The following is a 27,935-nucleotide window of genomic DNA, read 5'->3' as shown; positions in this document are numbered from 1 at the left end:
GAGCGCGACGCGTGGCTTCCGGCGTCAGATTTCAACCTATTGAATATATTCATCATCTCTTTCCTCCAGCTCACTTTCAACACCCCCCTCTCCAATGGTTTGCTTATTGAATATGGGGTTCAACACCCCCATTGCACATGGTCTAACATGTGCCATTACATGTCAGATCAACATTAGATGACTACCACGTGGGGGATCGAAAAGCAAAACAAAAATATTTAGTGGGAGGGAAGTAAAATATAAATTATTTTGGGAAACTTAAGCAAAATAAAATAAGGAAAAGGCTAAAATATGATTTTGGTCCCTGCAAATATGCCTCGTTTTGGTTTTAGTCCCTGCAAAAAAAATTTGTTGTTTTTGGTCCCTGCAAATATGTCTCATTTTGGTTTTGGTCCCTGGCTCCACTTTTGTGATAATTTGCACACGTGTCACATGATGACTTAACCATTTATTAGAGAAATAGTCCCTGCAAAATCTTTTGATTTTGAAAAAGGTCCCTACAAAATATTTTGTTTTTGGAAATAGTTCCTGCAGGGACTATTTCCAAAAACAAAATATTTTGCAGGGACCAAAAACAACAAAAAAAATTTGCAGGGACTAAAACTAAAACGAGACATATTTGCAGGGACCAAAACTATATTTTAGCCTAAGGAAAATGGTTTCATTTCCTACTTCAATGAGTCGGGACTTTACACGTTCTAGTTCCACTATCACCTCGATCTTCAAAGAATCTTCAAGAAATGTCCTTGGAATTTTGATAATGATATAATTGTTCTTCTCCCATCATATTTTTGTCTGATTCTCATCCAACGCGAGTACACTGAAAAATATATCTACATGAGTCACGTTAACTTACGCTCAACTATTTTAATAAGAACGAGAAAAAACACTCGAGATGAGCAATTATCTTAACCCAAACCAATTTAGGGCCCAACATCACATAATAGAAACCAGCATCCATCTCCATAGTAGTCATTCATTGGTCACCATCTTCCTCCTTCGCCACTTTCACAAAACAATCTAAACCCTCATTCCCAAATTTCACATTTCCATTCATTCATCCCCAAACACAGAGAAAGAATTCACAAAACTAAACACAGCTCATTTTTCTGCAATGGCTCCGAATTTGGAATGTCGCATGTACGAAGCAAGATACCCAGAAGTGGATATGGCGGTGATGATACAGGTGAAGAATATCGCAGACATGGGTGCTTACGTATCCCTTCTCGAATACAACAACATCGAGGGTATGATTCTATTCTCTGAGCTCTCACGTCGTCGGATCCGCAGTGTTAGCAGTCTCATCAAGGTTGGTCGAATCGAACCGGTGATGGTTCTTCGTGTTGATAAGGAAAAGGGTTACATTGATCTTAGTAAACGTAGAGTTTCTGAAGAAGATATTCAAGCTTGTGAAGAAAGGTATAATAAGAGTAAGCTTGTGCATTCTATTATGCGCCATGTTGCTGAAACATTGAACCTCGATTTAGAGGTAATCCTAATTAAAAATTCCTAATTTTTGTTTATAGTGTTTTGGTTATGTTAATTGAATTCATTGTTGTTATCTGTAGGATCTTTATGTTCACATTGGATGGCCTTTGTATCGCAAATATGGTCATGCTTTTGAGGTAAACAATTTTTCTGCACTCTTTGATGTTTCTTCATTTTTTTTATTTGAATAAACAGTATAAACACTTATGTATAAGCTATTTCCATAACCTAGGATGAAATGAATCCCTCTTTGGTAACACTAGCTTATAGCAGATGAGCTTATAGCGGATAGCTGATAAGCTTACTTGTAACCGATAGCTGATAAGCTATAGCTTATCAGCGGATAAGCTAGCTGACTGAATTTTTAGTGTTTGGTAAGATTAGCAGCTGAACTAGCTTATAAATATGAAATAACATGAAAAAGATATATTTAATTAAAATGTAATTCTTTTCAATTTAAATTACCGGGGTAAAATTTAGATAAAAAATGATAAGCTATCAGGTACTTGAATTAGCTTATCAAAAAACTCTATAAGCTCATGAAAAAGTGACGGTTACAAAGCGGGTCTTTTCTAGTTAAATGAGCTTATAGGACATAAGCTATATGCTCAAAAAAGTGTCTTGCAAACAGATCAGAAGTTAATATTTTTTCATATAAGCTACAAGCTGTTTTCATTAGTTATCTTGGAGTATGTATGAAAATGAGCTAGAAACAGGTTGTGGACATATCTTAAGGGCTTGTAAAAGATCTCCTGAACAGGATCACTAGTGTTTATACTGGTAGATAAACTCAAATGTCAAATGAGTCAATCCAAACAGACCCCTGCATCATAGACTTTATTGTGTACAGGCGTTCAAAAGAGTTTTGGCTGATCCTGATGCGGTTTTGAGCGCACTCACGCGTGAAATCAAGGAAGTTGGTCCTGATGGGCAAGAAGTGACTAAGGTGGTACCTGCTGTATCTGAAGAAGTGAAGGAATCTCTACTGATGAATATTAGAAGACGAATGACTCCCCAGCCATTGAAACTCAGGGCAGATATTGAAATGAAATGTTTTCAATTTGATGGAGTTCTCCACATTAAGGTCTTTAACCGTTTCTGTTATGTGATTGTTATTTTATTCTGGGTTATTGGATATGGCTTATCTTCTAAAGTATTATTGTGTTTCTATAATCATTTGGCTTTGCAGGAGGCAATGCGGAAGGCTGAAGCTGCTGGAAATGATGACTGTCCTGTGAATATTAAACTTGTTGCTCCTCCGCTTTATGTGCTTACCACTCATACCCTTGACAAGGTTGGTGCAATATTCGCATAAAACTTTGATTTGATGATTGTCTTTTGAGCTGAATTGTATGCAATTTTCACCTTTGAGGGGTATGAACTTGCTACTACTGTTTACATTGTTGGATTGTCGGGTCGTTTTGTTGTATGATTAGGTCTGCTGTTGTTTTTATCTATTCTGAACCTGTTTGTTACACACAAAAATTAAAACCACATTTTTTTTTTAAAAATAAAAATAATCACTTTTAAGAGTATTGCACCCATTTGTATTTAAAAAAAATAAAATCATAAAACAGATTCAAATGAGAAGGTGTTACTGTAAGCTTGTCAAAAAATATATTTTTTTGAGCGAGAGAAAATAAGTGTCAAAAGGTGAAGGTATTTTTCGGACAAAAAATACCCAAACATAAATTTTAATATCTCAATTCTATCCTTGTGTTGCCATACTTCTACACAAGACTATTGGCCATCTTCCTTCACAAAATAACCGTTATTCTTTTTGCACCAAGTGAGAAGACTTGCTTGGGTTGGCATGATGCCAAGTTGCCATTGATAATAACACACCCTAACAGAGACTGATTCTGACTGCATTTTTAGAACAAATTGGATTGACAAGTATTCTGAATACATACTTGGTTCAACCACTAGCTAGCAAATTTTTTTTTGTGTTTACACACACACCAAAAAAAAGAAGGCGGCGGCAAGAACCAAAGGTAGTGACGTGAGTACAGGAAAAACAGCAGATAACAACTACAAAGCCAATAAATAAAGCCAAAAAACAGCAACTCCGAGGGACCATCAGCAACTGGGCAAAATAGAAACCAAACAAGGTTGAGATTACAGTAGCATCCCTGCACTGAGAGAACCACCAAACAAGAGGCAACCACCCAGGCCAAAACACAACAGTGACCCACACATGCCAACCTAGCAAATCTCTACTGGTCCCATGAGAGAACAGGTTGTGCTACCCACTTGTAATGGGTACAAGGAGAGCCAGGATTCTTACCAAAAATTTATTTCCAGGAGATAGGACAATCCTGTCCACCAGCTGCTCCACATCCACTAGCTAACAATGATATTTAAGTCTTGTGGACAACCTTAATGTCCGGCTTTAATCATTCATTTTTAATACCATTTTATGGTTTATATTGGGGATAAATTTAAAAAGATTAACCCTGGGAGCAGAGGAGATGATTGGGTTCGAGAACTGGATTGTAGTGAGCAAGTGAGAATGAGCAAGCAGACAGATTGCGTTTGGATGTTAACCCAACTGTAGTCATAAGCATTTCAGTTCTGTGAATTGTCTTGACATAAATCCTATTTGGTAACAAGCTGTTTTAAAAGTTAAAAGTCCATAAAGGATGGGTTCTGTTCAGTTCTTGGTTCAATTCAGTGCTAAATAGATTTTTAACAGTCTTTGAAGAACTTGCTCCTAAACATGTGTTGTAAAATTATTATTTTGTTACTTTTCCTGCTTTAAGTCATTCATACTTCAACTCATGTTGATGTCATACTATAATCTCTGCTGATATTTTTATTAGTTATTAGCTGTATTATAGTGAGACTTCTCCAGATAGTCAATAAACCGACCTTATAGGTATTACTATTGTTGGACAGCATATGACATGTATGGTTTCCAATATAACACTTTACAGGGGCGGTTGTAGATTTGCATTCTAAGTCCTATATGCAACCATTCTTCTATTGAAAGTAATTTGTGTATTTTGTTACGATCTTGACAGGAGCAAGGAATATTGGTTCTCAAGAATGCCATTGCTTGTTGCATGGAATCAATAGAAAAGCACAAGGGTAAACTTACTGTGAAGGAGCAACCCAAAGTGGTGAGTCTCGCCATCCTCTCTATATCCTTTATCTTCTACTAGCGTACATGTCACTGCCCGTCACTCCGCTTTTTTTATTTGTCTATGTTTTTTTATAATATCAATCTTGTTTAAAATTTCACCCTGAATAATTAATTTATGTTTTATAATGTTCAAATAAATTTGAAGAAAAAAAATCAAGCTGTAAGGGAAAATTCGTCTGAAAATGTTCAACTGAAATAAGTAGTTAGTTTTCGAGGTCCCTATAATTACGATTTAGATTTAAATTTGTAAAAGAGTTTAATGTTATGGTTAAATATGTCCAAGAAATTGTCCGACCGAAAAGTCGGTAACCTTGGAGATGTTTATATAATGGTACAGATACATATACATGTGTTCAAAGGATTCTCTTCCTTCTTTTTTATGTTAATATGTGTCTTTATTGAGGGGGGAAAGATGTTTGACAATGCATTGTGATTCAGGTGAGTGAACGTGATGATAAAATGCTTATTGATATCATGAATAAGATACAACAAGATAATGAAGAGGTCGGAGGCGATGATGACAGTGAAGAGGAAGAAGATACTGGAATGGGCGAGGTTGATCTGGACAATGGTAATGCGATAACGGAGTGAAAAATATTTTGTGATCATTGTAAGGCATAGATAGAGTATAGCAAAGCTTTACTAATTTTGCTCATTCTTTTTTGTCACTTTGATAATTTTGCTCATTCTTTTTTGTCTCTTTGATTGTGGTTGTATTGTGGGAGTATTATACAAATATACAAGCTTGGAATTTTGCTCATACTTTTTTCTATCTCTTAATATTAAGGAAAATTAGTTTGCGACCTTTTTTGTGAAACTTATTTTAAAATTTCGGACGCATTTATATAAACTAATATGACTAATTTATATATTTTAAGTTTTCGTTTGATTTTTATTTTAGGAAAGTTTTCATTTGATATCTCTTTCATTTTACACTCTGATATGATTCCTTACTTCGAACAGCGTGCTAATGTGATACTTTTTTGTTTAAAAGAGGAAAACTTAATATAACCTTTGCAAAATGTTAAAAGACTATTTTAAAGCAAAAATATTGTTTTGTTATAAGTTTTTGTAAATTATTTGCTTAATTTTAATTAAATATATGCATATTTAAATTTGAAAATAATATTAGATCATTTTTATTTATGTATATTTAAATTTGAAAATAATATTAGAGCATTAAAAGAAAATCTATATGAAAAAAAAAAACAATTCAACCAAAAGATAGTTTTTAGATTTAAATTTCCAACAAAAAAAAAAAAAAGAGTTGCTAAAGGTAATCTTGTCTACAAAATGATAGGATTTGGGTGACTTTGAGATTTGATTTAGGAGAGAGATAGAGACAATGTCATCTAAGTCAAATGTAACCTCAAAATGATAAGATATAATAGTACTTTTGTGTTGTTGTTAGATTGATTTGTAGAGAATATTGTCCTTGGATTGATTCGTGTGAAGTAACTCTAACTTATTTTGGAGGAGTGAAAACTAGGTAACCTTGTATTTTTTTTTTGGTAGATGAAACTTATGGATGTACCACTTGATGTAACAAGAATCTCATGATCAATATAATTTACATTTCACTTTTCTATAAAAAATTGTATATGGTACGATAATTATTCGTTATCATTCTTTGAAAGAATTTCTTTCTCAACATTTTCTTGAGAAAAAAGTCATTTAAACTTCATTGATTTATTTTTTTACTTCTTTCTATTTGATTCTTGACACTCATTTTTTTTAATGATGGAATCAATATTGCTAACACTACTCTTTTCATTTGTGTTCTGGTTGATTCCAAAACTCTCAAACTAAGGTCGAGTAACTCAAAAACAAGAAACACTGCCCTCACTGCCAATTAATCAATCACCTTCGCCAGGCATCAGTTCAAAATCTTTGTACAAGGGATTTAGCACTTTCAAGTGATTTGGTGTTAGATACCTTGTTGATTTTTCATAATTTCCTATTTACTCAATTTCCATCGAGAGCAAACCAGAAAGAGGCAGCCACAGTGGAGTTCCTTCCTCAAATATCTCAATGATTATTGGCAAGAAGAAGAAAGACTAGTGGCAATTATCTGCATTTGAATCATACAATGAGTTCTGGTTCTTTGAAGTTCATTGATTCCCTTTGAATTCTTGGCATTTTTTAGTTTAATCGTGGTGTTTAATTCTGCAATAGCTCCTTAGATTGATCTAGATTCCAAGATAACAAAGGTTGGGCAGAAAATATGAAATTCAAGCATTTGTTGAAGTGTTCTCAAGAACGCCAAATATTTGGTGCTATCATTCTATCTCTATCTTTATTTTTAGCAAATACCATATGATCAACTTAAGTAGGTTTAAGTTATTTTCTATCTGAACTACTGTATTTTTTTTTAGATCGTCAAAAAATCAAAACTTCATCAATATGTAGTAGTTTAATTAATCAATTAATATGATTCAGACACATCGGTCATTAAATGAATCTAAAAATGAAAAAATTTGTTTATAAATTTGATCAAAGTTGGTATTTTGGACACTTTATACTTGAGGCAAAAATTTATTTTGTGAATTAATGAAGATGAGAATGTCAAATTTTATGAAATTCATTGGCCCCCAATTTGTCTATGATTAACGACTTTAAAATCAAATGCACCGCAACCAAAACTGTACTAGCCAATCATTTATTTTTGGCTTAAACATATTTTGTGTCCCTTATTTTTATTTCATAGTTCGTATTGGCTCCTTGTTAAAAAAAGGGTACAGATAGATCATTTAATTTGTTTAAATTGTATCACAGTTCTACTTTTCATGTGAATTCGTGGTTTTGAAATTCAAGATCCACGTAAATTTGTGTTGGATCCACCCTCTACACCATTGTTCTACGGTTTTAGAAAGGAAGTTGATGAGAAACCTCGTGCATTTAACATGTTAGCTCATATAGGAAAGAGGATTGGAAGCAATCTTTAATTTGGGGTGATAAATTTGTGGAAAAATGGTTTTCAAAGCCATAATTTTGATTTATAGAAGAATTGGTAAAGTAGAAAGAATGATATGTTGATTTAGTGTGTGTTTGATTCAGCTTTTACTCAAATTGATTTTGAGTGAATTGATTATGTAAAATTGATTATGGATAAAAATGAGTTGAATGAAAAGTAATTTATGTTTGGATTTATTTATGTAAAAGTGGATTTAACAATGAATTTAAGTCTAAAATCAATTCTAAAAGCCAAAAGCTACAAATTGTAGCTTCAAGTAGAATCAATTCTACATACAAAATCAATTTTACTTTAAATCATCCAACCAACATAAAATCAATTTTAGAACCTCAAGAATCACTTTTGATCCTCTAGAATTGAAACCAAACACATACACGGCGCCACATATATTTCAATTAGCATTTTTAACCTTTGATGCAAGAAAAGACATATGCGATAACAATTAGAAAAATTAAAGCATCTCTCTACGTCTTTTTTTTTTTATTTTTTTTATGGTGGTCGCCTGGTCGGGGTTTGAACTCCGGACCTATAGATTATGCATCTATCTATGTCTGTTTACTAAATAACTGATCAATATAAACTCTAAAATAAAGATAAGGTTGTGTTTGGTAACACAAAAAAGCTAGCTTATAGCTTGTTGGACTAGCTTATAAGCTTGTTTTGATAAAATGAGATGTGTTTGGTAAAAAGCTTTTCTCACTAGCTTATAGCATTTTTTAAGAAGCTAATCCAAGTAGCTTTTTAGCTTACAGCTTGTAGCTTTTTATACATTCTTCCCATTTTAACCTTTTCTTAATTTTATTTTATTTTATTATAATAAAAAAAAAACTACCCGCTATCTTCTTAAACTAACCACATTTACCATGTATGGCTTTTTAAATTTTCTTGTCCACTTTTTTGTTTTTTTTTTACTTTGCTCATAATTCATATAATATATAATTTTATATAAAATTTATAATAAATAGTGAAGCAAGTTTAGTTAAATAAAATTCATAAAAATAAAATAAAAATTGTTAAATAAAAAAATTCGATTGAATTCATAAATACATTAATTATTTTGGAGATGAAAATAATTTTAAATAATTTTAAATATTTAAAAATAATTGCGTTAAGTAATAAAAATTATATATATGATATTAAAAAAAATGAAATAAGCATGTCCTTTTATGTCATTTTATATTTATAGTCACTTCAACATCTAATTTTATCAAACACTTTTAATTTTAATCAGCTAACTTTTCAGCTATCAATTATAAGCTAGCTTTTCAGCTATCAACTAGCTTATAGCTTTTTTTTTACCAAACACACCCTAAAAGACAAAAAAAAAAAAAAGTGTTTAAACCTTTATTTTTTTATTTTTAACAGATTAAATACATCCATAAAAAACTGAATTGCATTTACCACTCTCTAAACCTATTTGGTTTATCACAATATATTTCATCTTCTTCAACTCTTAAACCCTCACTCACCAAACACACATAGAGAAACAAAATCAAAACCTCACAACAATGGCTCCGAATTTGGAATGTCGCATGTATGAAGCAAAGTACCCAGAAGTGGACATGGCTGTAATGATACAGGTGAAGAACATCGCAGACATGGGTGCTTACGTTTCACTCCTCGAATACAACAACATCGAGGGAATGATTCTGTTCTCTGAGCTTTCTCGCCGTCGGATTCGTAGTGTAAGCAGTCTCATCAAAGTGGGTCGAATCGAACCGGTGATGGTTCTTCGTGTTGATAAGGAAAAGGGTTACATCGATCTTAGTAAACGTAGGGTTTCTGAGGAAGATATTCAAACTTGTGAAGAACGGTATAATAAGAGTAAGCTTGTTCACTCTATTATGCGTCATGTTGCTGAAACCTTGGACCTCGATTTAGAGGTAACCCTAATTAAGAAAAAACCCTAATTTTAATTTTTTGGGTTGATTGTGTTTTTGTTATTTTAATTCAATTGATTGTGGTTTTTTTTGTAGGATCTTTATGTACACATTGGATGGCCTTTGTATCGCAAATATGGCCATGCTTTTGAGGTAAATTTTTCTGTTTGACACTTTGATGGTTCCTTGATTTTTTATTTGTAGTTAGGCCTATTTGAATAGACGCCATAAGCACTTATGTATAAGTATAAGCTATTTCTATAACATAAGATGAAATAATGTTGATCTTTTTTTCATATAAGCTATAACTTATGGCTCTGTTTGATAAAAAATAGCGAATAAATGATAAGCTAGGTTATAGCGGACGAGCTTATAGAGGATAGCTAATAAGCTAGCTTATAGATGATAGAGGATAAATCAGCTGATTGAATTCATAGTGTTTGGTAAAATTAGTGGCTTAACTAGCTTATATATATGAAATGACATAAAAAAGATATATTTAATGAATTTATTTTATTTTTTCAAGGCTTAATTGCAGTTTTGGTCCCTCTATTTTGATCTTTTTGTTGAATTGGTCCCCCTATTTCAAAATTCGACAGTTTTGGGCCCTACATCATATTTTTAAACTAAAAAAAGGTTATGCGGTAGGTTTTAAATGTCATGGTATATGAACTGAAGATGAGAAAACATTAGACAGAGGGATCAAAATTGTCGAATTTGAAAATAGGGGGACCAAAGCTGCAATTAGGCCTTTATTCAATTAAGATTACAGGGGGGAAATTGGGATGAAAAATATAAGCTATAAGCTACTTGAATTAGCTTATCAAAAATTGCTTTAAGCTTTTAAAAATAAGCTATAAGCTCATGGGAAAGTGACAGTTATCAAACATGTCTTTTCGAGTCAAATGAGCATATAGGACATAAGCTATAAGCTCAATAAAAGTGTCTTGCCAAAAAGACCCGTAAGATGAAATCAAGATCATATATTTTCATACAAGCTATAAGTTGTTTTCATAAGTTGTCCTTGATATTTTATGGAGATAAGCTGAAAACAGTTTATACCCGTAGATAAACTCAAATGAATAATTCCAAATAGACCCCTCTAAATCATGAACTTTATTGTATGCAGGCATTCAAAATTGTTGTGGCAGATCCTGATAAGGTTTTGAGCACTCTCACGCGTGAGATCAAGGAAGTTGGTCCTGATGGGCAAGAAGTGACCAAGGTGGTACCTGCTGTATCTGAAGAACTGAAGGATTCTCTGGTGAATAATATTAGAAGACGAATGACTCCTCAGCCAATGAAAATTAGGGCTGATATTGAAATGAAATGTTTTCAATTTGATGGAGTTCTCCACATTAAGGTCTTAATCATTTTTGCTTGTCTTTTTGTTTTCCTTATATATTTTGGATAAAAAAGTCACCCTTTTTCTTTTTGTTATGTGGGTTTTGTCATGTTCGATAATCATTTGGTTTTGCAGGAGGCAATGCGGAAGGCTGAAGCTACTGGAAATGATGACTGCCCTGTGAAAATTAAACTTGTTGCTCCCCCACTTTACGTGCTTACCACTCAGACACTTGACAAGGTACGTGCAGTATTCACTGGATTGTGGGGTCATTTTCACTGTATAACTAGTTCAGCAGCTGTTTTTATCTATTATAATTGCCATAAAAGCCATTCTACTGTTGACTACCTTAAAAAACTAGGCATGGGTGAAGTTCAATTCAGAAAGAAAACTGAACCGGAAGCAAGCCGAAGTTAGGCAAAACCGAATAAAACTGTTTCTGGTTATCCCGAGCTGAAGCAAATTGGTTATTCGGTTCTGTGCATGGCAGTCAAATCGGAATACGTATTGTATATCGTTCAACCACTTTTTTGAATCGTGTATCGTAAGATGCATGAACAAAAAAAATATAACTTAAAATATCATATACAAACTCCAAAATACTTCAAATATCATATATAAACTCCAAGATACTTCAAAACTCAAGTCATAAACAAAAGTAAATAACTAAAGCATGGAGAAACAGAGATAAAGAGTAGAGAAACAGAAGATGGAGAAACAGAGCGTGGTGAGGGAAGTAGTTCAAATTTAATTGGGAGGTTACAAAACAAACCCTATAATACCAAGCAGTTCACCCTGTAATATCTGATGGGTCACACAAACCTTACCGGGTTCTAGTACCGACCCATGAAAAAATATTGGTTTTTTTTTTCTCTGCCGGGCCGTGCAACCCAATGCGGTTTCTGCAAGTGAAACGTGAATGTCACTGATATCGTAAGATACTAGATTGAATTGGGATACATGAATACGCCGGCGATACATGGGATACGCCTGCGATACATAGTCATTCGGGACACAGACCCTGATACGTATCGCCCATGGCTGTTTTCATATCGGGATACATATCGTGGGAGACTTACTATACTGGTTTGGTTCAACATGCTCGACAAAACTAACCGTCCAGTTTCATCCAAACTTTCCTTGTGTGTGAACTGAAAATCTACGATATTAGCCAAACTGCTACTCTACGAACCAATCTGTTTCTTTGATTCCACAACTTGTTTTAAATGTTATTGTTAAAGTTATAGGTTTTAGATATAATAAGAATTAAGAAGAAATATTTTATTGTTTGATTGATGATATGATAGGGAAACATAGTCTCAAACCTAAATAAGCAGGGTGATTGATGATATGATATTGCAGTTTCCAAGGTCATTTGGTACCGTTCATAAAACTGATTTGGTACTATTTGCTTAAGAGTTCACAAGATTAACATCTACGACTACAACTAAGCTCTTAGACTTATATTGTTTTCCAACGCTTTGTGCAAAACAACTGAAATCATATTTTGTCATTTAGAACCGGGCATAACAGTCATTTTATCAACAAATTATGCAGCATCAAGGAAAACTAAGGATCTTACTACAACTAAGAAATTCTCTTAAGAAGACTTGCTTGGCAGGTTGCCAAGTTGCCAATGATAATAACAACACTTAGTTCAATCACTAGCTAGCTATGGTATTTAAGTCTTATGTCCAATATTAATTAATGTTGAGCTTTCATAACTCATTTTAAGGTTTAAATTGGGGATAAATTTGAAAAGCTTAACCCTGGAAACAATGAAGATGATTGGGTTCAAGAACTGAATTGTAGTGAGCAGTGAGAGCAGAGTGAGCCGTTGATTATATGGACAGTGAGTTGATTCTTGGGCTCGATATGGATAGTGAGAATGAGCAAGCAAACAAATTGAGTTTGGATGTTAACTTAACTGTATGTAGCTGATTTTACATATTGAATTCGGTTATTGAGTTGTTTTAAAAGTTCGGTTTTGAAAGGATAGGTTCGGTTCAGTGCAGTCCTAAGTAGTATTTTTAACAGTCTTAAAAGAACTTGCTCCTAAACATGTACTGTAATTTATTGATTTTTTGTCACTTCCTGCTTTAAGCCATTCACACTTCAATTCATGTTGATGTCATACGGCGAGACTTCTTCTCCTCTAGACAAGTCAATAAACTGACCTTATAGATATGACTATTGTTGGATAGCGTGACATATATGGTTTCCAGTAGAACACTATACAGGGTCGGTTGTAGATTTTCATTCAAAGTCCTTTAGGCAACCTTCTTCTATTGAAAGTAATTTGTGTATTTTGTGACAATCTTGACAGGAGCAAGGAATATTGGTTCTTGAAAATGCCATTACTAGTTGCACTGAATCAATAGAAAAACACAAGGGTAAACTTTCTGTGAAGGAGAAAGTCAGAGTGGTAAGTGTTGCCATCCTCTCTATATCCTTTATCTTCTATTTACGTGTGTTCATATTTTATCCATCGCTCCATCTGCATTTACGTGTGTTCATATTTTATCCATCACTCCATCTGCTTTTGGATTCTCTTCTATCTTTTTTTTTGTCGATAGATGTTTGACAGTAAGTTATGATTCAGGTGAGTGAACGTGATGATAATTTGCTTTTTGAGCACATGCGTAAGCTACGCGAACAGAATGAAGAGGTCGAAGGCGATGACGACAGTGAAGAGGAAGAAGATACTGGAATGGGCGAGGTTGATCTGGACAATGGTAATGCGATAACGGAGTGAGAAATACCTTGTGCTCATAGAAAGGCATAGATAGTACAGCAAGGCTTTATTGATTTTGCTCTATTGGATACTTTTTTTTAACTCTTTGATTGTGCTTGTTGTATTATACAAACTAGAAGTTTCTTGAAGAGGGTGTTCAATCCAAACTTAGGAGTTTGTGGTTTGAAAAACGCGACCATATCTCCCTCCCCTCCCCAGTTGTCTGCAATTCATGATGAGATATTAGTTGAACACAGTGCACTCGAATAACGTCTGTAATTCTTATGATTTTAATTTATGAAAGATGGTTGTTGACTTTAAATATTTATTTAAGTTTACTCTTGATTGTCCACTTATACTCACGGTACCCATCTATAAAAGGGTTCATGCTTTTTCTATGAATTGCAATGTCTAGATTTTGATTCCTTCGTCGTTGAAGGTTTCACTTATATTGAAGAGACCATTTCCATGTGTTGAGGTTGCCAACTAACCTTGAATGAGATCGGATGTATCTAAGAAAGTAAATCCTTTTTTTATAAAAAAGACAGCAGGGTGTATTGTATAAAGAATTTTTGTAATCAATATATGGAGCTTTAAACATTTAAGTTTCTAAGCTTAATTGTACTGATCCTTAACTAGAATGCTTAACAACAAAAAAGGTGAGGTTTTGCTTGCAATTTCAAGACAAACCTTAATCCTTAACAAAATTCTCAATTTTTGATTTCTCATTGTAATTTTGCTCCATTTTTTTTGACTCATTGGCATCAATACGTTTGTAATGTTTTTTCTTTCTTCATATTTTATTTATTTGCTATTCAAAAATCGAGTTAGTCTGGTCATTTTTTGTAAGCTTCAAGGGATTCATCTTTCTTATATCCTTGAAATTTCTTATAATTTGGGATGCATAATAACTTTGGATATATAATTTCTTTTATATATTGCACATTTGAATTTTTTCTCTCTCTTTGCTATATACTCTTAAACTTAGTCCTGCTAAATTTAATTTCTGACTCCATCTTTATATATATTTAATTTATTTTAGATGCAAGTCTACAAGTTAGGTCGAATATAATGACAGGAGTTCGAATCTCAATTCATTGATTTATATGTGTGATTTTTTAATGACTATTATCATTTCGTCTATAATTTTTTTTTTTATTATTTTGGATTGCTTTGCATTTTTCTTTGAAACATAAATAGTGGTAGCCATGCAGAATAGTTTATTGAAATATTTCAGATTAACACAAACATATATATAGCTCCGAGAAAACTAACTAAACCACTCACTCACCAAAACAAAACAAAACCCTAACGACGATGACTCCGAATTTGGAATGTCGCATGTACGAGGCAAGGTACCCGGAGGTAGACACGGCGGTGATGATACAGGTGAAGAACATCGCCGACATGGGTGCATACGTTTCACTTCTCGAATACAACAATATCGAGGGTATGATTCTGTTCTCCGAGCTTTCTCGCCGTCGAATTCGTAGTGTTAACAGTCTGATCAAGGTTGGTCGAACCGAACCGGTGATGGTTCTTCGTGTTGACAAAGAAAAGGGTTACATTGATCTTAGTAAACGTAGGGTTTCTGAAGAAGATATTCAAGCTTGTGAAGAAAGGTATAATAAGAGTAAACTTGTGCATTCTATTATGCGCCATGTTGCTGAAACCTTGGACCTTGATTTAGAGGTAACCCTAATTAAAATAACCCTGATTTTTTTCTTTTTGATGATAGTGTTTTGGTTATGTTGATTGAATTGATATTGGATTTTTGTAGGAGCTTTATGTTCACATTGGATGGCCTTTGTATCGCAAATATGGTCATGCTTTTGAGGTAACATCTTCTCTTAACACTCTGGTTTCTTGCTAGGTTCTAAAAATGGTCGATGCCACCGTGAAAATGGCTGAAACCAAAATTGCATTGGTATTGTAGATATTGTTTTTCTCCGTTTTAACCTAGTGAACAAAACAGACTTATAATTTGGGACAATTTTTTTCTCTTTTCAAATAGACTTATAATTTGGATTGGAGGGAGGCAGTATATGATAGCATAAATAATTTTAATAACGTTTGTGCCATGTTGTGATTAATTTACACCGCGACTACAACAATCCGTAATAGCTGAAATCACAAAATCCTTACACAACCTCGAGCACTATTTAAAACCTCTGTTCCTTGACTTTTTATTTGTAGTCAGGGGCGAATGCATTATATGGCTTGGTGTGGCTATAAACATATCAAAATTTCCCCAGAAATTATTTACATATGAAGGATGTCTATAAAAATGAAATGTTTGAAGAAGTTCATGGCTCATTTTGTTTCAATTAGCAAATTTTAGTGTGACAAATGAACTTGGATTAGTAAAACTAAAACTACTACAAGTGTTATTTTGGGTGAAATAGTACACAGTTTTTTATTTTATTGAGCAAATTTTTTTGACACTATTATTTTAGCCATGCCATAAATTTAGTTCTGGATCTGTGCCTGTTTGTAGCTAGGCCCTATTTGAATAAATGGCATAAACATTATGTATATATTCTATTTCCAAAACATACTATGAAATAAAAAGTTAATATTTTTTTCATATAAGCTATAAGATAATTCTTTAACACGATGAAATAAAGATAATATTTTCTCATATAAGCTATAAAGCTGTTTTCAAAGTTATCCTTGAGATTTTATGATTTTTTTTTTTTTTTTTGTTTTGAAGAAGCTAAATTAGCCCCCACCTAAATTGGAGATTTTATGAATATAAGCTGAAAACAATATATGGACATGTCATAAACTTTTTCTAAAAGATCGCCTAAACAGTATCACAAGTGTTTATACTGGTAGATAAACATAATGAGTCTATCCAGACAAACCTATATCACGAACTTTATTGTATGCAGGCGTTCAAGATAGCTGTGGCCAATTCTGATACGGTTTTGAGCCCTCTAATGCGTGAAATCAAGGAAGTTGGTCCTGATGGGAAAGCGGTGACCAAGGTGGTACCTTCTGTGTCTGAAGAAATGAAGAATTCTCTACTGATGAACATTAGAAGACGAATGACCCCTCAGCCATTCAAAATCAGGGCGGACATTGAAATGAAATGTTTTCAATTTGATGGAATTATACACATTAAGGTCTTAATCATTTCTTTGTCTTTTTCTTTTTTCTTCTATATTTTGGATAAAAAAAGTCCCCACTTTTCTTTTCAGTGTCTATTTGTTATGTGGGTTTTATCATGTTTTACAATCATTTGGTTTTGCAGGAGGCAATGCAGAAGGCTGAAGCTGCTGGAAATGATGACTGCCCTGTGGAAATTAAACTTGTTGCTCCCCCACTTTATGTGCTTACCACTCAGACCCTTGACAAGGTTGGTGCAACATTAACTTAAAGTTTGATTTCATAATTACTTTGGAACGGAAGTGACTGCACAATTGGCCTTTGAGGCTATCAAGATTATATGATTTTTAGATGTTTGAATTTGCTTGTGAGGTTTGTGTTTATTGGATTGGATTGGATTGTGGGGTCATTTTCATCTTACAACTAGGTTAGCAGTTGTTGTTGTTGTCCTGTTGACTACCAATTACCAAATGAAACTAGGCATGGGTGAAGTTCAATTCAGAAATAAAACTGAACCTAGCCAAAGTTCGGCAAAATCGAATCGAACCGGTTCCAGTTCATCCCAAACTGAAGCCAACTATTCTTTGGTTTGGTGCAGTTGGCTCGAAAGAGTAAAAACCTAACCGTCCTGTATGCAAACTGAACATCTATGATATGAGCCAAACTGCTACTGTGCAAACCAAGCTGTTTTTTATGCTGAACATGTTTTACAGTTTGAACAGTTCAAAATCTGTTTCACCAATTCAAAAACTTGTTCTGAATGTTCTTGTTAAAGCCATAGGTTTTGGATAAAATAAGGAGAAGAAATATTGTTATTGGTGTGATATGACTGATAATGATTTAATACTATCTTGATAAAAACGCTAAACACTAATCCTATTTAAGCACGGATACATAGACTCAAACCTAAATAAATAGGGTGATTAGTGATAATGATATTTTGAATTTTCTAAGGTCATTTGGGATCACAATAACTGATCCGGGACTATTTGCTCAAGAGTTGAAAAACTAGTTCACAAGATTAACATATACGACACCAACTCAGCTGAACTTGCCTTGTTTTCCAACGCTTTGAGCAGTAAAACAACTGAAATCATATTTTGTCATTTAGAACATGGCATAACAGTAGTTATATCAGCAAGTTATGAGGATCAATGAATAATAAGGATCTTACTACAACTTAGAAATGCTCTTGAGCCAAGCTACCAACTTACTGATGATAACAAAACCTATAATAAGAGAATCTCATTGTGCCTGCACTTGAAGACAAATTCGATTTACCACAATAAGTATTCTTCATAACCTGGAATGACTAGCAATGATGTTTAAGTCTTGTGGCCAACCTGGAATGACCAGCTTTCACAACTCATTATTAAATACTGTTTTAAGATGATGGTTGTGAGTTCAAGAACCAAACTGTAGCGAGCAAGCAAGAGCACATCATTCATTCTTGGGTCCTAGACGGATAGTGAGAATGAGCAAGCAAACAGATTGAATTTGAGATGTTAACTGAACTGTGGTCATTAGCATTTCAGTCTAGTGAGCTGTAGTCATAAATCCAGTTCGGTTAGTGAGCTGTTCAAATGTTCAGTTTTTAAAGGATAGGTTCCGTTCATTTCTTGGTTCAGTGCAGGTCTAAATAGTTTTTTTAGCAGTCCTAAAATCTCGCTCCTAAAGATGTCTTGAAAATTTATTTTTAAGTTACTTTTCCTGTTTTAAACAATTCATATTTAATTCATTTCGATATCATACTATAATCTTTTCTGATATTTTTTATTAAAGTCGTTAGTTGTATTACAGTGAGACTTCTCCTCCAGATGAAGTCAATAAACTGACTTTTAGATATTCCTATTGTTGGATTGCATGACATATGGTTTCGAATATAACACTATACAAGGGTGGTTGTAGATTTTCATTTCAAAGTCCTCTAGGCAACCCATCTTCTGTTGAAAGTAATTTGTTACAACTTACAATCTTGACAGGAGCAAGGAAAATTGGTTCTACGCAATGCCATTGCTTGTTGCACTGAATCAATAGAAAAACATAAGGGTAAACTTATGCTGGTGAAGGAAATTAGAGCGGTGAGTGTTGCCATCCTCTCTATATCCTTTATCTTCTATATATGTGTTCAAATTTTGTCCATCTGCTTTTGGATTCTCTTCAGTCCTTTTATGTTGATATATGAGTAGAATTACAAGTCTTTATTGAGGAGAAAGATGTTTGACAATGCTTTGTGATTCAGGATGTCGATGGTGATGGCCCATTTCCAATTACTCCGATTCAGAATGAAAATAATGATGATGTCAGTAGCGATGAAGACAGTGAAGAGGAAGAAGATACTGGAATGGGCGAGGTTGATGTGGAGAATGGTAATGCGATAATGGAGTGAGAAATATCTTGTGCTTGTAGTAAGGCATAGATAGTACAGCAAGGCTTTACTAATTTTGCTCTATTGGATTCTTTTTTATCTCTTTTAATTGTGGTTGTATTATACAAACTTGGAATTTCTTGAAGAGGGTATTCAATCCAAACTTAGGTGTTTGTGGATAAAAACTGCCATCAAATCTCCCTCCCTTGTTGCTAGCATAGTTCCAATCTCGTTGTTTTCTACCTGCTTTATTTATGCCCAAAAATGGATGCTTGTCACCATTTTATATCTTTCTGATGGACTGAGTAAAAAAAAACATTTTCATGCGATTGAGTGTATAATACTATTTTTTGGGGTGATTCATATGAAATTTATTTAAAGGTAAGGATGGGAAGCGTTCAATTTTTTTAAAGCGTAAGATTCAAAGTATCCAGTGACTTTGACTTTGCCAATAATATTACTCCCTCCGTCCCAAATTATATGTCACTTTAGAAAAAATATTTGTCTCAAATTGTACGTCACTTTAGAATACCAATGAAACATTAATGTTATTTTTCCTATTATATCCTTAACTATTTATTACTCTTTCGTTTTTCAATTCTTTCATTTATCTTTCCCATATCATTTATTAAGGATAATTTTGTAAAACAACTCATAATATCTCTTTCTCACACAATATTAATTACATTTCTTAATTTGTGTGAAATGCTCAAAACGTCATACAATTTGGGACGGAGGGAGTATTAGGAAACCCGACTGACCCTCTAGTTACCTTTCTAACATTTTTTCATCCACAGGCTTTCAACCATTAAGGAGTCGAATCTAGTTTCACTCGGATCAATATAACAACTGCTTTTTTATGAAATGTTAGGATAAAAAATTGATAAAATTTAAAGAGACTAGATAAAAAACGCAGATATGTTATAGGGATTGAAATATATAGACTTGAAAAAACGTATTTATTAATTTGGCTCGAAGATTATATGTTGAGCTAATTTTTTTTCTTTCTAAAACAAACTTATAACTATGGGCAAATGTAATATATTGTTGTACAACATTTGTTAAGGTGATTCATCACTTAGTTTTATTTTTTTTAGAGGAAATGATTATCACTTAGTTAATTAATAGATGATCACAATATATATGTATGTACTAAATTATAATTTTTTTTTTTGGGTGACTATGGCTCCGGCAATCAGATGTAGTATTTTCCCAACATAGTGGCAGCCATGCAGAATATATAGTAGTTTATTGAAAGCTGTCAAATATAATTTATCAAATGTGTTGCCTTGAACAATTCCTATTAGCGACTAGCGTAACCTTCTGTCTCCCTTTTCTAACTTCACTAACATATATGTGTTGGAAAATATGAGATCAGTGAGATCCAAATATTTCAATTCTATAAATGTATAAAAACAATCTTTGATCTGCATGCTAATTTCTTCCTTTGTAAAAGCACAATCCTCTCTTTCTTTCTCTAGTTGTATCAAATCAAGAATGACAAATTTTGTTGAAACATTCTACAAAGACAGAAAGTTTCCATTCATTTTCACCCTCTTTGCCTTGCTTATTTGTGTCACAATCATCCTCTTTGCCAACACCACCATCAACTTCACCGCCTCTAATCCAATTGCCTTCTACCCCGACAACGTAAAAGTGCAGCAACCATTCAATCACCATGATCCTCCAGCACTCACAGATTCAAAAGATCATCAAGAACAACCACTAGACCACGATGCGCCTCCAGTACTCACAGATTCAAAAGATCATCAAGAAGAACCACTACACCACGATGCGCCTCCAGTACTTACAGATTCAAAAGATCGTCAAGAACAACTTCCACCAAATCAACATGAAGGAGGACTGCTCCATTGGGAAAAGGCTTTTGATAATAACGTTTCTGTTGATCTGAATATGGTGGATTGGAAGCTTTGTAAAGGTGTTTTAGCGGTAGATTATATACCATGCTTGGATAATCTTAAGGCTATTAAGGCTTTGAAAAGAAGGAGGCACATGGAGCATAGGGAAAGACATTGTCCTAAATCTACTCCTCATTGTTTGTTGCCTCTTCCCAAAGGGTATAAAGTTCCGGTTTCATGGCCTAAGAGCAGGGACATGGTGAGATTGATACTTTGGTAAGAAACTTTCGGGTTTCTATGTTTTGTTATTCCATCATGTTTGCAAGAGTTTGGTCTTTAGAAATGATAAACATGGTTGATACGTTGATCACTTAATTGTAAGGGTATGTTGATGTTAAGACTGTTTAAGTCTCTTAATGTATGAAGCACCAACAGGGACAATGGACACAACACTAACACTAGACAAGTGGAGACACAATAGTTTGAAAAAATGAAATAATTTAATATGATCACATGTATCATTGACATATATCGGACACCAGCCATGCTTTTAATCTAAAGTGTCGGTGCTACATAGCTCTTGGTCACATTTTATCAGTTGTTCATGAATAATTGAAAGTAGCTTTGATTTGCTTGTTGATTTGATTCTAACACCACTTGGCACATTTACTTTACATTTTTGTAATTAATGTCTTTCATATATAAAATGTATTCATGGTTCTCGATTGTTTCTAGATTTGGTATGATAATGTACCTCATCCAAAGCTTGTTGAATACAAGAAGGAGCAAAATTGGGTGGTGAAATCAGGTGAATATCTTGTATTTCCCGGAGGTGGTACTCAATTCAAAGAAGGAGTTAACCATTATATTAATTTCATAGAGAAGGTATGTATATCTTCATGTGAAACTGATATAAGTATAACTAGTTTTTAGGTTTTATGATTTTCTGAATGCCTTTTGTTTTATGGTAGACACTACCAGCAATTCAATGGGGAAAGAATATCAGGGTTGTGCTTGATGCTGGTTGTGGAGTGGCTAGCTTTGGAGGGTATCTTTTGGACAGGAATGTTATTACTATGTCATTTGCACCAAAGGATGAGCATGAAGCTCAGATACAATTTGCTTTGGAGCGAGGAATTCCAGCAACTCTTTCTGTCATTGGAACACAAAAGCTGACATTTCCTGATAATGGATTTGATTTGATCCATTGTGCACGATGTAGGGTGCATTGGGATGCTGATGGTACTCACTTCTTTTCTTGTATCTTGACTTACAGAAAAACTGTCATGTAGTTACCGATTTAAGAAACCGAAAAACTGTCATATAGTTACCGATTTAAGAGACCGAAAATGTCAAATAAGTTATTAAACCGGTCGCTAACCATATATATGATTATTGCCTTACATATTCTATTGATATGATCTTTAAAAAAAATTGTTCACAAACTTTGTTCATTACTTTAGGTGGTAAGCCATTATTCGAACTCAATAGGATTCTTAGGCCTGGTGGTTTCTTTGCATGGTCAGCTACACCAGTTTATCGCGATGATGAAAGAGATCAGAAAGTATGGAATGGTTTGTCTCTCATTCTTCACCTTTCATACATTTATACACCTTTACTAATTTGTCATTTACTCCTATAGCAAGAAAAATTAATAAATTATCTCTTTTTGTAATCATGAATGTTATTGTCTTGGTATATTCTGCAGCCATGGTGACTGTAACAAAAGAAATGTGTTGGACTGTTGTGGCTAAGACTCTTGATTCATCCGGAATTGGACTTGTTATATACCAGAAGCCTACGTCATCCTCCTGCTATGAGAAACGCAAACAGAACAAACCTCCTATATGTAAAAACAATGAAAGCAAACAAATCTCATGGTATATGCCAGTATTTTGTTGCGGTTATGTTAATTTTATGTTTCCACCAAATTTTAACTTCTTTGCATTGTAAATATGAATAAAAGGAAAGAAATTGAGGAACTTTTTGCTTTCATATATTTGTGTTGATGTTTTGGATTTTTCATATGTACATGATCACTACGAGTAGGAAAGTACATTTTACATCGAATTTAAGCATGTATGCTTCTAGCAATGTTAATGATATAACATTATTTATATAATGCTGTTAATTTAATTTCTAGCTATCTATACTAAATTGAACTGTTTGCTTGATTATGTTTATAAGGTATACCAAACTGAGCAGCTGCCTTATTCCTCTTCCGGTGGATGCCGCGGCGAGCTGGCCCATGTCTTGGCCTAATAGGCTTACCAGTATACCTCCTAGCCTATCTTCTGAACCAGATGCCAGCGACGTGTTCAACAATGATACTAAACATTGGTCTAGAATAGTTTCAGACATTTATCTGGAAGCTCCTGTAAATTGGTCAAGTGTTCGAAATATAATGGACATGAATGCCGGTTTTGGAGGGTAAAGTATATATAACTTCATTATGCTTGTCACTGTCCTACATCAACATAAGCGCTCTTTGAACTGATACAAATTATGTTGTTTTTCAGATTTGCTGCAGCTCTTATCGATCGACCATTGTGGGTGATGAATGTAGTACCAATTGATATGCCAGATACTCTTTCTGTCATATTTGACAGGGGATTAATAGGAATTTATCATGATTGGTGTGAATCTTTGAGTACTTATCCTCGGACATATGATCTTGTTCATTCAAGCTTTCTCTTCAAAAGCTTTAACCAAAGGTACATAACAGTTGATACACAACATTCATATATGTCTAATATTATATTTTTACTTACTATGGTTACTATGTTATGCCCAAATTTCTTATCTTATTGTTTGGAACATATTTGTTAGGTATAATTAATATATGCATGTAACATGAATGTGTGTTGAGTTATATGATTCTCACAGTTTGCAAATAATGTTTTTTCAGATGTGACATTGTAGATGTGGTTGTGGAAATAGATCGCATATTGAGACCAGATGGGTATCTCTTGGTTCAGGATTCAATGGAAGCAATTAGAAAGTTGGGTGCAATATTGAATTCACTTCATTGGTCTGTGACATCTTATCAAAATCAATTTCTTGTTGGTAGGAAGAGCTTCTGGCGTCCAAAGCCATAGAATCTGAACCATGAATAGGATTGATTGCTTGTCATATTATTTGATAAAAAAAAAAATGTAGGGTTACTCATTTATTATTTTAATTTATCCTGATATTTTTTTTTGGTTACATTTAATTTATCCTAATATTGTGGCAACATGATGGCTCTCTGAATTTCAAGGTTGTTTACGTGTCAAGTATAAGTTAGAAGGCTTATAAACAATATATAAATGAAAAAACTCATATATCTAAAAGCTTATGATTTTGGGTGCATATGTCGTGTCCAAACCCACTTATGTGATTGTTCTTAGATAAATGTGATGACCACGCCACTCTTTTAGGCTCTCCACGAAGCCGCGACAATGATATCAACGTATAGTTCGACTTGGTGGGGAAGCGGAAAGTGGTTCCTCATGTTGGATCAAGGATGTGTAAAGTCTAACGTTTGGGAGAGAAAATGTTGATGTGTCAAGTATGAGTTAGAAGTAAGTCTCACATTCAATGAAAAATAGATGTTGAAAGACATATAAATCAAGACTCGTATACCTTATCATATAAGCACTCATATATAAGTTATTTCTATAACAAAAGATAAAATTAAGTTAAATTGTTTTTGTATAAACTATAAGCCGTTTTCATAATCTATCTTGAAAAACTAATAAAAATAAGCTAAAATTAGCTTATGACTTTCATAAGGGCTCCCAAGCTGTCTCACAAAACCTATGATAGTAGATAAGTTTAAATTAGTTAATCCAAATTAGTTTCTAACGTGTTGAGGTTTTTGGTGAAGTTGTAGTGTTCAAACTTGTTAGAACCAAATTGATTTGAAGAACAATGATTTCTAATTTTGGTGATAACAAATAATAGGAGAGAACAAATTATTCTTTAATGTGTGCTTAACGTGCATAACATTCAACACAGACGAAACAAAATGCACATCATCTAGTGGTTGGTTTGGGATCTTGGAGTTTGATCATCTCAAAGTCTGACGTTCGACTATCTCTGATGTCACTTTCGGTAGACAAGTTCATACGGAACTTTGTTCTGCCTTTAAATGGGGCTCCCGTAAGCGGGTGGTGGGATTGGTCCTCTCATATTAGTCGGTTCTTGGATCGGATACCGAGTTTTCAAAAAACAAAATGGTTATCATATGAATCATTGTTCGAAGCAATTCCTCTGGACTAAAGAAGCGGACACTACATCATCTAGCGAAAGAAAACATGTCATCTGAATCACGGTAATTTCATCTACTATCTAAATCTGAACCGTTTAAATATAGTAGATTTTAAATGTGTTATAAAGTGTTTTTTATTTATTTTTTGTTTCTCATATGTTTCCTCTATTAGATATAAACCTATTCGAGGTGTGTCATACAATAAATGAGAATACTTCTTTCAACCGTGATTTGAACTTGATCTGCCACGCTATAGTGTTTTGTCACCATATCTTTATTTATACTTATAATAAGTACTTTACACAATCCACTTAGGTTGGCCTGATATTGGTTCGGGACCGACGAGTGTGTTCCTTCTCAAAATTTTTGGTTCGATTCCTTCGATGTCAATTTATGTGGACTAATTTATCTTTTTCAACAAAAAACAATAAGTATTTTACACCCTTTTTTCCGAAAAAAAAAAAAAAAAGTATTTGAGCTTGTAAGTTAGGATGAAGTCTCTTGTATAAAACAACTTTTATAAATGTTCGATATTATCATCGTTTTTTTTTTTTTGAAAAAATCTAGTATCATCGTTATTAATAATGATTTTCTCTTTCATATATTTATTGAAAAATTAACAAAACTACTTTTCATATATTTATAATACTTTTTATTTTTTCCTTCAAAAAATAAAAAATATGATTTCTTCTTTCAAAAAATAAAAAGTATTATTTCTTTAAATCCATCAATAAATATTACTTTTCACTAAAATCAGATCCGTATTTTAGATTCAGTTATTTTCAACTGCTTAACCAAACAATTTTTTTTTCTCCAATGGTTAAAAATTCAACATTTAAAGTGAATAAATGAAAATCTTGTGTTTGAACCCACCTTGCATATATTGCATGCAATGTCCTTATCAATTTTAAAATCTTGAAAGTAATAAGTTTTCATAGGCCACTTCTAAATTTTGTTTTGTTTTTTTAAAAACAATATCTCTTTTAAAAATAAAATATGCTATTGAAATTGATTTTATTCCACTTTTTAAGTGAAAAAGTTATTAAAAAAAGAAAGAAAAAACATAAAACTAGAAGACTACCAAACCCGGAAATTGATTTTATTCCATTTGTATTTTTTTTTTTTTTGAACAATCAAAAATGGGATATATATTAACCACCAAAAGCAGCTCCTATAGTACAAGGCGTGCCAAAAGAGCTACTCTACAAACACAGAGTCATAAAAGCAAACAAAAAATCATCACGTGATGCCCAAACATTGGAAGGGACTTGAGCACCACCTATCTGAACCAAACCTAAAAACATTTTTGGCTTTCAACCAGGCTAAAGACATATATTTAACTTTATCTAACAACCTGGGAATAGAAGTTACAACATTATTGAAAAGCCTGTTATTACGTTCGTTCCATAAAACTCAAACGCACAAGAGCCAAATAAGCTGAAGAAAGTCTCTAGTAGCTTTGCCTCCACCTGTCAAGTTCACAAACTGAAGAAAATGGTCTAGAAGAACATTGGTATCAACACCTATGATACCCAACCAATGGCGCACCAGAGGCCAAAAAGGTGAAAACGCATCACAAATTAGAAACAAATGTTGTATTTAAATAACTTAAATCCATTAATATGTACCATTTCCTTTTTAAGGTTAAAATGGATCTTATCCGAGATTCCTCTAAATATTTCTAAGTAGAATATATTTATTTTTGATATAAAACAAATAATTAGTTTGATCTTTTAGAGAGGAGTTAATTTGTTTGATGAACACTAAAAACAAAAGTATACAATGTGCAACTTTGAAAATAATATGAATTATTAACGTATTTGATAAAAGAAAATGAATTTTTAACGTGTGAATTTTTATTTTTCTTTAAAAAAAAAGCAAATAAAATATGAGAGACACACATCTTTTAAGTTTTAATCCTTCAAAAAAAAAAAATAAGGTTAAACAGAACCCATTGTTTCAGTGAAAAAATTACAATGAAGTTTGTTATATGCCCTATAAACTAAGGAGTTCCAAATTTAAACTCAAATGTTATTTTCTTTTCTTTTCCATTTGTTGTTAAATTCTATATGTAAACACCTTATACTGGCTAGAATTTAATCGTTGCTAATATAGAATTTTTGGCTTCTTAAAAAGAAAACTCAAATCATTACAACAAGGAATTAACCGAAAGTCCGAAACTCAAATCGTTTGTTCATGTATGCTTGTATGTACATCTTTTTCCCTACTTTGGCGGACAAATAATGTTAAGTTTTTTCTTAACCAACAAAGACTCGTCTCATTATCGATGCCTTTGTAAGAAATGGTTGCTATCTCTTTAATTTCTCCGGATAAAGCTATTATAACCTCGTAGTTTTATTCACTATAGCAAGAGGTAATATAAAGTTTTGCACTCTTATTATTTCATTAATAGCGTAAACCGTTTTTCTACTCTTTTTATTGCGCTAATATTTATAAATTATGAATTATTTTTTTATGAAATTTTAATTAAATTTATAGGTATATATGTTTGTGATTTTGATTAAATTTCTAACATTATCATGTAGTTTGTGAGAAATGGTCTTGATACCTCTTTCTAGGATGATGTATGGGCGGGTTCATCCGATCTTAAGACTTAGTTCCCCCATATGTTCTTGATTTCTGAGCAGAAGAAGGATAGCCTGGTGGGGAATTTGGGCTCAATGATAGGGTCGGAGTGGGTGTGGGACCTTAAGTGGTGGATAAATCTGTTTGTGTGGGAAGAAGGTCAGCTAGCCGAGCTTTTAGCTCTTATTTCAGC

At 33.2% G+C, this 27,935-nt stretch overlaps 4 protein-coding genes across 4 annotated transcripts; all 4 read left to right on the top strand.

The window, feature by feature from the left end:
• The first annotated feature begins 899 nt into the window (after nt 1-899).
• Nucleotides 900-5,434, top strand: LOC11418000 (eukaryotic translation initiation factor 2 subunit alpha homolog). Its single transcript, XM_003600921.4, has 6 exons — nt 900-1,489; nt 1,569-1,625; nt 2,339-2,572; nt 2,678-2,782; nt 4,512-4,610; nt 5,072-5,434. The coding sequence occupies exons 1-6, from the start codon at nt 1,115-1,117 to the stop codon at nt 5,222-5,224; spliced, it is 1,023 nt and encodes a 340-aa protein (XP_003600969.1). The 5' UTR covers nt 900-1,114; the 3' UTR covers nt 5,225-5,434.
• A 3,580-nt stretch (nt 5,435-9,014) lies between these two features.
• On the top strand, nt 9,015-13,894 carry LOC11410362 (eukaryotic translation initiation factor 2 subunit alpha homolog). Its single transcript, XM_003600920.4, has 6 exons — nt 9,015-9,490; nt 9,584-9,640; nt 10,617-10,850; nt 10,968-11,072; nt 13,159-13,257; nt 13,435-13,894. The coding sequence occupies exons 1-6, from the start codon at nt 9,116-9,118 to the stop codon at nt 13,585-13,587; spliced, it is 1,023 nt and encodes a 340-aa protein (XP_003600968.1). The 5' UTR covers nt 9,015-9,115; the 3' UTR covers nt 13,588-13,894.
• A 914-nt stretch (nt 13,895-14,808) lies between these two features.
• On the top strand, nt 14,809-19,265 carry LOC11417999 (eukaryotic translation initiation factor 2 subunit alpha homolog). Its single transcript, XM_003600919.4, has 6 exons — nt 14,809-15,258; nt 15,347-15,403; nt 16,461-16,694; nt 16,823-16,927; nt 18,660-18,758; nt 18,920-19,265. The coding sequence occupies exons 1-6, from the start codon at nt 14,884-14,886 to the stop codon at nt 19,064-19,066; spliced, it is 1,017 nt and encodes a 338-aa protein (XP_003600967.1). The 5' UTR covers nt 14,809-14,883; the 3' UTR covers nt 19,067-19,265.
• Nucleotides 19,266-20,355: 1,090 nt separating this feature from the next.
• LOC11406774 (probable methyltransferase PMT23) lies at nt 20,356-24,156 on the top strand. The gene is made up of 8 exons (XM_003600918.4): nt 20,356-21,163; nt 21,640-21,789; nt 21,876-22,146; nt 22,368-22,478; nt 22,613-22,784; nt 23,092-23,334; nt 23,424-23,618; nt 23,813-24,156. Exons 1-8 carry the CDS (start codon nt 20,477-20,479, stop codon nt 24,000-24,002), a joined length of 2,019 nt encoding a protein of 672 aa, XP_003600966.3. The 5' UTR covers nt 20,356-20,476; the 3' UTR covers nt 24,003-24,156.
• Nucleotides 24,157-27,935: the final 3,779 nt, after the last annotated feature.

Source organism: Medicago truncatula, chromosome 3 (assembly GCF_003473485.1).
Source record: "Medicago truncatula cultivar Jemalong A17 chromosome 3, MtrunA17r5.0-ANR, whole genome shotgun sequence".
Taxonomy (NCBI): domain Eukaryota; kingdom Viridiplantae; phylum Streptophyta; class Magnoliopsida; order Fabales; family Fabaceae; genus Medicago; species Medicago truncatula.
The sequence above is the reverse complement of the archived record's forward strand: the minus strand, read 5'-3'. Positions and strand labels throughout refer to the sequence as shown.